Below are 13584 nucleotides of genomic sequence, written 5' to 3'. Positions count from 1 at the left end.
ACATAACGCACTTTTCCAACTACAGTGATGATAGGAGAGGGTGGAGGCCTTGCACTGCCCATGGTGCTGACCTCGAGGGATTTGGTTCTTGTAAACCTTCCTGGGAATTCATTTCTCTTTAGGGTTCTTATCCTTCTTTCTCTTGGTCCTGTGATCAGTACCTCTGAAATGTTGGCCCCAAGACAGTCTCCTAATAATTACGTGTATCTGATGCAACATCTCACAAACTTTTTAATAACTCCCATTGCTCATTTGCCCTCAGCAGCCTGAGCCAGGCTTCATCTTATGAATTAAGCCTAAGTTTTACTCCCCAAGGAATTTCCCTTTCCTTAAGGCCAATCCTATATGTGTTCCTGGTCTGAGAGAGGCCAGGAGAAGAATGGAGCTACAGGAGAAGAGTGATCTGGGAGATGGGGGGCTCTAAGTCCTCTTGGCCACTGTGGGCTGGAGGAAGGTGATGGCCCCAGTGTCCTTCCCATGGACAAGTCAGCACTGAGGAGGCTCCCGACAAAGCCTATCGTGAGATAAGCACGGAGTGGAGAGAAGGCATGGGGGAAGTCATTGGGCATTAACGCAAGAGGAATGGAATTTGGGAAACATTGATTTTATCTAGCTTTAAGACTTTTGTCTGTATTGGCTTATGTGCTGGGTGGAATTTAGAACACAGGGTGGGAGGGAGAGCGGAATATAGACATACACTGTTCTCTCCCCCACCTCCCACATACATACCACAGCTTCTTCCCACACCTAGGAGAAAACACAAACAGGTCTTGCTCTCACACTTTCCACCCTCTACCGTTCCTTTTTAAGTCTCATCTTCCTCCCTCTTCCCCCTTCTCCTGTCTGCTGCTCTCTCACTCCGGATTTTCATCCCTTCTCTATTGCTCTCCCTCCATCTTATCCTCTCTTTTCTTAAACCTTGTGTTAAATAATATCTGTTAATGCTCCCTGGATGACCACAGACTAGATTCTCCCCCAGTTTGGGAACCCACTTATTCCTTCTCCCCTCATCTCTCCTAGTCCTGTGTGGGCTGATTTTCTAAGAGCAAAGACAGATGGGAGAGAAGATTGAGTAACAACAGAAGAGGTCTAGAATCCTCCCCTTTCCCCATACAGATCCATGTCCCTCCCTATGTCTATTTTCTTTCTTATCTAGAATCCCTCTAAATCTATTTTCTATGCATGTAGAGGGAGGAAGCATTTGCAAAGATTCTGATGGGTTTGTGGAAAGAATTGGGCCATGCTAAGATGATGCTTCTAGGATTGTAAATCTGATGATGCTGGGAATTAGGATTCTTGGATTCTCTCTGAGGTCCTTTAAACTGCATTGTATCCAGTGGCTACTCTCTCTTTCTTCCCAGCTCTCACAGCGGTCCAGCATCCCGTCCATCCCAGCACCCCGTCCACCATTAAGCAATCACACATTCTTTTGGAAACCAACTATGAGAAAGGGTCTGTGTGTACCACGTACTGTATAATACTTAACTTATTGGATTTGCACTGAAATTACAACACATGTGAGGAGACAGTCATCCTCATGAAAAAATACCAAGGCATAGCAACATTATGGAAGAGCTAATTAGTCTTAAACCTTGAAGGAAGGGTAGAATTCAGACAGGTGAACAGGACAGAAAAGCAATTCAGGTGTGGCACTGACTGGATGAAGGCACTGAGACCTGAGGGACCAAGGAAGGGATAAGTTTGGTCGAAGCTGAATCTTCTTAGGGCGGAGCAGGTAAAAGGTGAATAGTGGTTAGGAGTGCAAATTCTGGGTCCATCAGACCTGGCTCAGAATCCTAGCTCTGCTTCTTATTCTCCATATGATCTGGGACAAATTATTTAACCTATTTAAGCCACAGTTTACTTATCTGTAACATGCAGATAATTTATAGTACTTACTATACTTACAAACATGAGAATAATATATGAGAATTAAAAAGGATAATGCCAGCAAAATATTTAGTATAGTGTCTATCACATACTAAGCACTCAAAGAATGTTTACTACGATGACAATTACTTCTATTACAACAATAAATGCTTACTACCACAGTTATTACTATTACTATAATTACAATAAATGCTTACTACTACTACTATTAAGGGGCAGATGGACCTGGAAAGAAAGGTAGGAGCCTGTTTCTGTGGAAACCCCTGAAGCCCTAACTAAATGCAAATTCCTTCCTGTAGACAATAAAGAGCCATGGAAAATTTTTGAAAACCTCTTGAAATAGAGGGGGAAGATGTTGTTGAGGAAGTTTATGTATGTACTATGTTGCACCGTGTGGATTAAAATGGAGCAAAACCTGGAGGCAAGAACCCACTTGGAGGCCCACAGCAATAAGCCAGATAGGAAAAATAATTGGCCAGTAATTTCGAAGGAAGAACGCATATGCCTTGGTGACAATACACGTGGAACGCAAGGGAGAAGTCTAGCTGGGTGAGGGGATAACAGACAGAAATAGGAGAGCCAGAGAGGTATTTGGGTTTGGAGTAAAGAAGTAGCAAGAATGATTTCATAATAATGACAGGCAGCTCACAGTGCCAGATGGAGCTGAAAGAACCCACAGTTACTGACTGGATTTAGCCATTACAGTGACACTCGAACTGTGAAGGAGAGCTGGTTATGATGAGGGGAGGGATCTGGTGGTTCTGCAACAGTCCTGGGAATCACAGTCTCCTTCTCTCCTCTCTTTTACAGGAGAGCATTCCCTTTTCCCACACTGCATCTCCTCCTCTTTTTCTCTCTCCCTTTTCCTCAGTGTTCTGAGGTTTCTCCTTCCCCAGAGCCTTCCCCTTGCACACCTGGGGTCGTCTTTTGCCCCGACAGTGCTCATGCTAAGAAGTTTTTCAGCTCTTACCTTTTCTCTTTCTTGGTCTCACTATAATACTTCTTTTGCTTTTATTTTTTTGATTAAAATTTTATGGCAATTTATAAATTACAAGAAATAAACAAAATTTGTAAAGAAGAAAAAATATACATTCCATCAATCCCATCAACCAGAGATAACCACTATGCACACCTGGTAACATCTTGATTTTTCATGTCCATTTTATCAAAATATTTTGTAATTCTCTCTTTAAAACAACAATACTTTGAGTCTTAAAACCCCTCATGGATAATTTTGGAGATAATCCTGTGTATATTTGTCTGTAGAGGTTGATGGAGATGTTTTTTTTTTCTTCAACTTTTATTTTAAGTTCAGGGGTACACGTGTAGGATGTGCAGGTTTGTTACATAGGTAAACGTGTGCCATGGTGGTTTGCTGCACAGCACAGATCAACCCATCGCCTAAGTATTAAGTACAGCATCCATTAGCTGTTCTTCCTGATGCTCTCCCTCCCCTCGCCACCCCCCTGACAGGCCCCAGTGTGTTGTTTCCCCTCTTGTGTCCATGTGTTCTCATCGTTCAGCTCCCATTTATAAGTGAGAACACGTTGTGTTTGGTTTTCTGTTCCTGCGTTAGTTTGCTGAGGATAATGACTTCCAGCTCCATCCAGGTCCCGGCAAAGGACTTGATCAATACAGCTATCTTTTCACATGTATCCATTCAAATCCCTTATAAGAGCATCAGTGCAATCACTGCTGCCCCTCCCATATGTCATGGTAAAATAAAATCCCATATAGTTAAACCTCCTTTTAGGATATATGTTTATTCTTAACTAATATTTCATCACATGGAGGAGCCATATTTTATTTAACCAATGTCTCATAGTCATGCATTTAAGTTGTTTCTAGTTAATCAATATTATAATAATGTGATGAATATCCTTAAACATACATTTTTAAAAATTAGTTTTCATTGTTTCTTTAAAACAAATCCCTAAGATAGAAATTACTGGGTCAGGGAGTATAAATAATGTATGGATTTGGCACACATTTTCAAATTGTCTTCTAGAAAGATTGTACCCCCAGTTATTTATCTATTGCCCTAAATTCTCAATAATGCTGAGTCTTACAAGTTTTTAAAAGATCATGGTTAATATAATTTAAAAAATTATTCCTTACTATATTTTATCTTTAACTTTTTGGATAATTAGTGAATTCTAGATAAGTTTGAATTATTATTATATTATTACAGGTGCTTGCCACCACGCCTAGCTAATTTTTGTATTTTTAGTAGAGATGGGGTTTCACCATGTTGGCCAGGCTGTTCTCAAACTCCTGACTTCAGGTGATCTGGCCGCCTCGGCCTCTCAAAGTGCTGAGATTACGGCATGAGCCACTGCACACAGCCATGTTATTTTATTTTAAAATTCCTTCCTTCCATCATGATTTATACATAGTTCATTCAAAGTAAAAATATCCAAATAACACAAAGACATCAGGATCAAAACTAGAGTATCCCTGAGGCTTTTCATCTTATGTTTTATCATGGAAATTTGTATATATTTACAAAGTAGAGAGAATCACCATTTTCAGAACTACCACAATTACCAACAGTTTGCCAGTCTTACTTCACATACTCCTCTTCCCTTTAATAAAGTATTTTAAGGCAAGACCAAGACACCTTTTCTTTACATCCATAAAAACTTCAGTGTTCATCTCTGACTGATAAAAGCATATAAAAATGTATGGGGGTGGTAGGCTGGCTGCAGTGGCTCCCACCTGTAATCCTAGCACTTTGGGAGGTAGAGGCAGGTGGATTGCTTGAGCTCAGGAGTTTGAGACTAGCCTGGACAACATGACAGACCCTGTCTCTACTAAAAATACAAAAATATAGCCGGGCATGGTGATGTGTGCTTATGGTCCCAGCTACTTGGGGGGCTGAGGTGGGCGCATCGCTTGAGCCGGGCTGCTGGAGGTTGTAGTGAGCTGAGATCGTACCACTGCACACCAGCCTTGGGGACAGAGCGAGACCCTGTCTGAAAAAAAGAAAAAGCGTGGTGGGTGTAATCTTAGTAGGGATAAAGATCTTACAATAAAATAACGAAGTATGCTGTTAACATTTCAGGAATCAGTAATCAGGTGTGAGAGTTGGAGCTGGGGATGAAGGATTAGGGGTCAGGGGCTTTCCCAGAGAGGCCAAACCATGCCATTTAAATGGCCGCCCATGCAGTCTAACCTCGACACCATGTGATAGAGAAAGGACACAAAGTCAGAGACCAAAATGTGTTACCCTCTGTTGTGGTTGCTGCAACAATGCTCCAGGAAAGGTGTGTACTACCCTTGCCTGTCTCAGAGCCTCCTGCCCTGGTGCACTGGGATAAGCCCATTCTAACCTTGTTTTATCACATCATTTCCTGCTGAAGAGCTTGCCAGGGTTCTCAGTTGCCCATGGGGACATTTTTCAAACAGTCCTAGGCTGGGAGTTGGTGAAGCCACAGAACAAACATAGCACATCTTCCTGGAGTATCATTTTTGTACAAATATCTGAGGATAAATGTTAATTTTATGTGAAGACAAATATGATAATATTTTGAGTATTGAAATCCCTCACAGATAATTTCTGAGATAACCCTGTTACATTTGTCCATATAGGTTTATTGAGATCTTTCCAAATATGTTCATTCAATTCCTGTGTAAGAGCATCAGTGTAATTGCTGCTACCCTGCACATGTGCCAGATGGGAATCAGGGAAAAGAGACCTTTTTATGTTCTATTGTCTTTACTGGATGGGGCCTTGTGACAAATTTTTCTGAACAATTAGAGAAAATACTTGTGGAAAGATATAACCCAAAAGAATGGGTTTTAACACCAAGAACTCAGTTTATTTTTCAAGCTAATGTCTTCTAGAACTTTCACTTACTAAAGAATCATGTCTCCCTCCATGCTCTAATTTTTTTTTTCTTTTTAGAGATAAGATCAGCTGGGGTGCAATGGCCATAACAGCTCACTGCAGCCTTGATTTCCTGGGCTCAAGCAATCCTTTCACCTCAGCCTCCTGAATAGCTGAGACTACAGGTATGCACTACCATGCCCAGGTAATTTTAAAAATTTTTGTAGAGATGGGGTCTCACTATGTTGCCCAGGCTTGTCTCAAACTTCTGGCCTCAAACTATCCTCCCACCTCAGCCTCCCGAATAGCTGGGGATTACAGCTGCATGCCATCACACCTGGGTAATTTTAAAATTTTTTATAGAGATGGGAGTCTAGCTATGTTGCCCAGGCTGGTCTCAAACTCCTGGCCTCAAGTGATCCTCCTGCCTTGGCTTCCCAAAGCAATGGCATTACAGGCATGAGCCACTGCATCCAGCCAACACTCTTTTTTTTTTTTTAATAACACTTTGGTCTCGTCAAGTTTTATGAACCATAATAGTTACATTTTAAAAGCTCTGCCAAAGATTGTCTAGGGATATATGTATAATAGAAAATTCACATAAATTTTAAAAGTTAAAACATGAGAGTTCAAGGAGATAGTGCATTTGTCCTGGGCTTCTTTGAATTGCCCCCAGAGATGGCCCATGGCAACAAATGCTACTAGAGAAGTACCTACGGGGAAACGTTTGAGAAACACTAATCATCCCAGCTTCACTACAACCAAGATTATCTGCTTGTTTTTCTTCACATTTACCTCTGATTTTGTACGTAACAATTTTCTTCTAATGTAACCTCTCTTTCTCCAGCAATTAACAGCCTCTCAAATTCCCACCATAAAGAAGCATCTATTTGTTTATCTAAAATCATTATTCTCAACTGTACATCCTATCAAGATTTATGTACATAGGTTGATGGTGTTTGTGGTCACAGGTACTTGCTGACATGTTTATTTATTCACTGATTGATTCAACTAGCTTTATGGAACCTATGGTTCACAAGACACTATGCTGGGCATAGCAGGTATGAAAAAGAATCAGACATGAAACCTGTGGATGAGGACAGTATGGCCAAAGGGAAAAAAGACCCAGATTCCTTTAATATACCGTAGGGCATGGTCAGGGAAATAAGTCTGTGGAACCATTGAAAACATATGGAGCATCCTCCCTATGGAGGGCTTTCCTAAGCTACATCTTGGATTGGCACTCAACAATGACTTTCATCAACTCACTCCTGACTGTCCAAGGAAAATGACTGAATTTTCTTTTTTGTTTGTTTGTTTCAATGGTTTCTCTGTAGGCATGTGGGGGAAGATCCTATGGAACCACAGAACACCACACAGGTATCAATGTTTGTCCTCTTAGGGTTTTCACAGACCCAGGAGCTCCAGAAATTCCTGTTCCTTCTGTTCCTATTTGTCTACGTCACCACCATTGTGGGAAACCTCCTTATCATGGTCACAGTGACTTTTGACTGCCAGCTCCACACACCCATGTATTTTCTGCTCCGAAATCTAGCTCTCATAGACCTCTGCTATTCCACAGTCACCTCTCCAAAGATGTTGGTGGACTTCCTCCATGAGACCAAGACAATCTCCTACCAGGGCTGCATGGCCCAGATCTTCTTCTTCCACCTTTTGGGAGGTGGAACTGTCTTTTTTCTCTCAGTCATGGCCTATGACCGCTACATAGCCATCTCCCAGCCCCTCCACTATGTCACCATCATGAACACTCAACTGTGCGTGGGGCTGGTGGTAGCCACCTGGGTGGGGGGCTTTGTCCACGCCATTGTCCAACTGGCTCTGATACTTCCACTGCCCTTCTGTGGCCCCAACATCCTAGATAACTTCTACTGTGATGTTCCCCAAATACTGAGACTTGCCTGCACTGATACCTCCCTCCTGGAGTTCCTCATGATCTCCAACAGTGGGCTGCTAGTTATCATCTGGTTCCTCCTCCTTCTGATCTCTTATACTGTCATCCTGGTGATGCTGAGGTCCCACTCAGGAAAGGCAAAGAGGAAGGCAGCTTCCACCTGCACCACCCACATCATCGTAGTGTCCATGATCTTCATTCCCTGTATCTATATCTACGCCCGGCCCTTCACCCCATTCCCCATGGACAAGGCTGTGTCCATCAGCTACACGGTCATGACCCCCATGTTCAACCCCGTGATCTACACTCTGAGAAACCAGGACATGAAAGCAGCCATGAGGAGATTAGGAAAGTGCCTAGTGATTTGCAGGGAGTAAACTTTAAGTAAGTTGACTTCAAATGATAAATTTCTCTGGATTTTTGTTTTCCCACGTGAAAAATGGAGGAAAGTCTTTATAAAGCATAACAAATCAGATTACACTTATATTTCTTAAGGACCTACTGCTGTGTCAAGTACTGTGTTAAGCACTTCCACGCTATTTTTTTTTTTTTTTATTTTTGGATAGAGTCTTGCTCTGTCACCCAGGCTGGAGTGCAGTAGTGCAATCTCGGCTCAGTGCAACCTCCACCTCCCGAGTTCAAGTGATTCTCCTGCCTCAGCCTCCCAAGCAGCTGGGATTACAGGCACCCACCACCATGCCCGGCTAATTTTTGTATTTTTAGTAGAGACGGGGTTTCACCACATTGACCAGACTGGTCTCGAACTCCTGACCTCAGGTGATCCACCCGCCTTGGCCTCCCAAAGTGCTGGAATTACAGGCGTGAGCCACAGTGCCCGGCCTAACACTTCCACACTTTTATCTCATTCTTTTAATGAAACCGACAGTAGATATATTATTATCGTTGTTAAATTAAACAGTTTTTACAAATGAGAAAACTCAGAGAGAAGTGACTTGCTCAAAGGTGAACAGTAAGTGAGTGGCAGAGCTTGCCCTGGAACCTGGTGCTTCTGACTCCAAGTTCAGAGGCAAGAAATAGGAATGGGATTTGAAACTCAGAGTTCCCTGCGACCACAAAAGAAAACCTAGAGAGGTCTTTATCTATAGAGAAGTATCTGTGATGAATGGTCAACTGCTTCATCTTAACTCTGGAACAGTTACATTCTTTTCTACTCCCCACCTCCCTGCCTCATTCCCCACTGTGGAATTTAGAAAGTTATCTCGCCCTCCCGTCTCCCTCGCAAAAAAGTTTGAGTCGCCGCTCCTGGGTTGCCCGCAGAGTCGCGCGTCGGGAGCTACGTAGGGCAGGGAAGGCATGGCTTCTGTTTTCGTCGGATGAGGAGGGCCCAGCGGTGGGGGCCGGGCCGGGTCCGGGGCCTGAGGACGCCCAGGCGGCCGCGGAGGAGCGCCGCGTCAAGGTCTCCAGCCTGCCCTACAGCGTGGACGCGCTGGTGTCCGACAAAAAGCCGCCCAAGGAGGCATCCCCAATGCCGGCCGAAAGCGCCTGGGCCGGGGCCACCCTGCGGCCACTGCTGCTGCTGGGGCACCGCGCTGGGGAAGCGCACAGCCCCGGGCAGCCGATGAAGCCCTTGGAGACCGCCTGGGTCAAGTCGGAAAACTCCCTAAGACCGAGAGGCGTGGATGCAGGAACCCGGTGGATATTCGCCCCGCCAAGACACATGAGCCCTACCACCTGCACGCTGAGAAAACTCTAGACCAATCCGAAGCCGCGCACAGCTTTACCAAGTCCCAGCTCCTCGCTCCGGAGCGCAAGTTCCGCCAGAAACAGTACCTCTCCATTGCGAAGGGTGCGGAGTTCTCCAGCTCTCCGAACCTCACAGGGACTCAAGTCAAAATCTGGTTCCGGAACCGAAAACTGCCGGAGTCCGAATTGGAAAAGCTGAAAATGACTGCAAAACCCATGCTATCCTCCAGCTTCAGTCTCCCTTTTTCCATCAGCTCGCCCCGGCAGGCAGCGTCCATATACCGAGCATCCTACCCGTTCCATTGACCTGTGCTTCGCATCCCGCCCGTGAGACTCTATGCCACGCCAGTGGGATATGGCATGTACCGCCTGTCCTAAGGAAGACCAGATCAATAGATTCCGTGATGGATGTTTGTTTCAAAGGGTTTCCTCTCCCTCTCCAAGAAGGCAGGACCAGCCAATACTCCTGCTCTGCACACCCTGCGTGCACCACCCTAAGCGGCTAGGCCGACAGGGCCACACGACATAGTTGAAATTTGTTCTTTAGGCGGAGGCACCAAGCCTTGTTTTCTTGGTATAATCTTCCAGATGCCCCCTTCTCCTTTCACAAAGAAAGGCTCTGATGGTTTTTATGTATAAATGTATATAATAAAATATAATACATTTTTATACAGTAGGTGTAAAAATTCAAATTATTTTAAAAGGCAACATTTATATACATATGTGCTTTTTTTCTATATATCACCTTCTTAAAGAGACTGTGTAAGTCCATTTGTTGTATTTTCTTAAAGAGGGAGACAAATTATTTGCAAAATTTGATAAAGTCAATGATTTTGATGGGATTATTGACTTCTGTTTATGGAAAACAAATATTAGAATTGGATATAATGCACATAGAAAGTATTAGATATGGAGAGATTATTCAAAGTGAAGGTGACACATCACATTTCTGCATTTTGCTTGCACTAAAAGAAACCTTTTTATATACTATCGTATTTGTTCCTATCTCTTCCCACCCTCACCCCACCACACACACATTTTCACAGTTTTACCTTTTTAAAGAATTTTTTTGTAAGACCAATAACTGGGATGAGAAGAATCCTGAGAATGCCTAGAGGTGACATAGAAAATTAGAAATATTTCCTAATTCTTCTCAAGGCTGTTGCTTTACTTCATTTCAGATAATTGGAGAGTAAAAAGTTAAAGCCTGCTGGGAGGAATTGATGGTTTCTGAGAAACACTAGGTACACCCATCCTCACAGATTGCAAAGGTGATTTGGGTGGGAGGGTATAGTAATTTTCTGCTTAAAAAGTGGGTGCCTTGTAGTCATTACCTATGTACTAAATATTCTTGAACAATTAGTAGATCCAGAAAGAAAAAAAAATATGCTTTCTCTGTGTGTGTACCTGTTGTATGTGCTAAACTTATTAGAAACTTTTGGATAATTTTTAACATGTTGGGGGCAGAAAATAAAGCCATGTTTTGACTTGGTGAAAATGGAGTTGCCAAACAACCCATTAAGCTCCCTGATATTTCACCTTCCTCTCCATCTCTCCCTTCCCTCCAGTATGCCTTTACCCCTTTGAAAGGATGCCTTGTACAATTTTATATATTTTATTGAAGAATTATTATCTCATTCTGAATTAAATTAAACATTTGTTTTATTGCAAAAAGAAAAGAAAGTTATCTCACTTTTAGCATTGTCTAAATAGTTCCCCAAAAGGCATTTGCCCTTTGTTTTTGTTACTTCTTTACTAAATACTCCTTGTATAATCTTCACACTGTGCTACTTAGCTGAAATGGCTTAAATATGTCCCCTTCAGAATTCAGGTATTGAAATTTAAAGGTCAATGTGATGGTGTTAAGAGGCGAAGCCTTTAAGAGATGATTAAGCCATGAGGCTTCCTCCCTTATGAATGGGATTACGGCCTTTATAAAAGAGATTTCATGCAGCATTAGGCTCACTAACCCTTTGGTCTTCTGCCATATGAGGACACAGCATTCCTCCCCTCTGGAGGATGCAGCAACAAGCTGTCATCTTGGAAGCAGAGAACAGCCCTCACCAGAAAACTGAACCTGTTGGCACCTTAATCTTGGACTGTCCAGCCTCTAGAACTGCAAAAGAATAAATTTCTGTTCTTTACAAATCATGCAGTCTGTGGTATTTCATTATAACCACACAAACAAACTAAGACATTACCCGACACAATCTTTCCATCATTTGTATAGTATGGCTGAGAGGAGGATGGCATAGTATAATTGAGTAACCAAGGCCAGAGAGGGCAGGGCCATGCCTACTAGTGTTCCAAATCTGGGGTAGTGAAATCAGTTCCAAGGCTACTACTTCATGTGTGTTTCTGCATTTCTCTTTAAGTGGAATGAGAGCTTCTTGAGGGCAGGTGCCATGCATTATTCATCTTTAAATCCTCCCAGCACCTGAAGGGTACCTGACAGAGAGAGGAAACATTTTTACTTTTTTCTTTTTTTAACATTTTTCCAGCTTCCTATACTTTCCCTCTGTCAATTTCTGTATATTTATTTCTTCCATCTTCCTTGGGGTGTGCATCATTTTGTAAAAGTCTCAGGCAATGTGTAATATGGACCCAAAGTTAAAAAGATAATGCAGAAGCTTTTTGTTCCCCCTTCTCTCCCAACAACCATCCCATCCAAGAAATGAAAGTCAGAGACTAGGTACGGTGACTCACGCCTGTAATCCCAGCACTTTGGGAGGCCGAGGCGGGTGGATCATTTGAAGTCAAGAGTTTGAGACCAGACTGACCAACATGGTGAAACCCATCTCTATTAAAAATACAAAACATTATCCAGGCATGGTGGTGGATGCCTGTAATCCCAGCTACCCAGGAGGCTGAGGCTGGAGAATCACTTGAACCCAGGAAGCGGAGGTTTCAGCCAAGATCTTGCCATTGCACTCCAGCCTGGGCAACAAGAGCAAAACTCTGCCTAAAAAAAAAAAAAGAAAATCAGAGGCTCTTCCTGGTTTCTCTTGAAGCCATCATGGCAACTCTGAGTCTATCCTTTCACTTCTTCCTCCTTGTTTCCATTTCACACATTTCTCCATATTCACACTCAACCTTTGGAAATGAGGGGAGGGTAAAATGGACTCTGTCTTATTTGATCTCTGTGGCCCCTTAGAATGGCATTTTCCTCTTTCACGTTAAGATCCTTTAAATATCAGATGATACTTTTCACATCCTCCAATTTGTCTCTTCTCCATGTGCAGCATCTGCCTTCCTATAGTTGTTCCTCTTGTGACAGGTTTGCTGATTCCACCACCCCAGGCATCTCTTCTGTATTTACTCTTATATGACAACATCCCTCTTAAGGTGTGATGCTCACCATATGACACTGCTGCACTGGGCTGTAATTTCTCTGGGAAAAAATTATTTTCTCCTCTGAAACATACATCCATAACAATGCTTTTAGTTGCAAGTAGCATAATAACCAAGGGACAGTGGCTTAACTAGAGAGGAAATTATCTCATTTAAATAGAAGACTAAAGGATAAACAATTCCAGAGTTGGTTAATTCAGTAACTTAAATATTTTAGGACTCTGGGTTGGCTGCTCTTCAATTCCTTGCCTTTTCTCTCATGGTAGCCATATGGCTGTCAAAGCTTCAGGCATCACACCTTTATTTCAAATAATTCAGCAAGAAGGATAACAAAAGGCATCCATGTGCTGTTTTTTCTTTTTACCAGGGGAGAAAAGAACCACACCAGCAGAATTATCATATGACGCAGTTGACCAGAACTGCATCATATTGTCACTCTAGTCTGCAAAAAGGAATGGGAAGGTGAATGTCTGGTTTCTTCAGCCAGGAAAAAGGGATTGGGAATGGCAACACTGTCTGCCATGTAGGTGTAAGCCCCTGGCAGCACGAAGACACACAATTGGCTTGAGTGAAAAATCTTGTTGATAAGAAAACTCTGTCATGGGCAGTGATCATAAAATCAAATTACTAGAGAAGGTGACAAGTAACATGAATAAGTTAAGTGGGCCCAGTGCAAACTAAGGGGAACTGGAGGTCCTCATCCAGATAAAAGAGGAAATCCTACTTCAAGTCTTCTCTTCGACCCTAATGCAGAATTCCAATACTTAAGTCCTTACAGAAAAATTGGAAGGATTTTACTTGGAGATACTAAACAGCCCCAAATAAATAGTCCCAGGCTATTTTCTCCAATTGACAAAACAGCTGACATGATAATCCTAGGAGAGGCCTTAGAGTTCTC

At 42.7% G+C, this 13584-nt stretch overlaps 1 protein-coding gene and 1 pseudogene across 2 annotated transcripts; both read left to right on the top strand.

Moving 5' to 3' along the window:
* The first annotated feature begins 305 nt into the window (after positions 1-305).
* OR4D1 (olfactory receptor family 4 subfamily D member 1) lies at positions 306-11483 on the top strand. 2 transcript variants are annotated; one of them, XM_073005564.1, is made up of 4 exons: positions 306-519; positions 1362-1735; positions 5798-5904; positions 7057-11483. In XM_073005564.1, the coding sequence occupies exon 4, from the start codon at positions 7076-7078 to the stop codon at positions 8006-8008; it is 933 nt and encodes a 310-aa protein (XP_072861665.1). In that variant the 5' UTR covers positions 306-519; positions 1362-1735; positions 5798-5904; positions 7057-7075; the 3' UTR covers positions 8009-11483. The 2 variants fall into 2 exon arrangements, with proteins under 2 accessions (XP_072861665.1, XP_072861666.1); XM_073005565.1 differs by lacking the exon at positions 5798-5904.
* LOC103242857 (homeobox protein MSX-2-like) lies at positions 8755-9713 on the top strand (annotated as a pseudogene).
* Positions 11484-13584: the final 2101 nt, after the last annotated feature.

The sequence above is a fragment of the Chlorocebus sabaeus genome, chromosome 16, assembly GCF_047675955.1.
Source record: "Chlorocebus sabaeus isolate Y175 chromosome 16, mChlSab1.0.hap1, whole genome shotgun sequence".
Taxonomy (NCBI): domain Eukaryota; kingdom Metazoa; phylum Chordata; class Mammalia; order Primates; family Cercopithecidae; genus Chlorocebus; species Chlorocebus sabaeus.
The sequence above is the reverse complement of the archived record's forward strand: the minus strand, read 5'-3'. Positions and strand labels throughout refer to the sequence as shown.

Excerpts from the sequence above, each read along its gene's own strand:
- OR4D1 (XM_073005565.1), top strand. The coding sequence starts at position 7,076 with ATGGAACCACAGAACACCACACAGGTATCAATGTTTGTCCTCTTAGGG.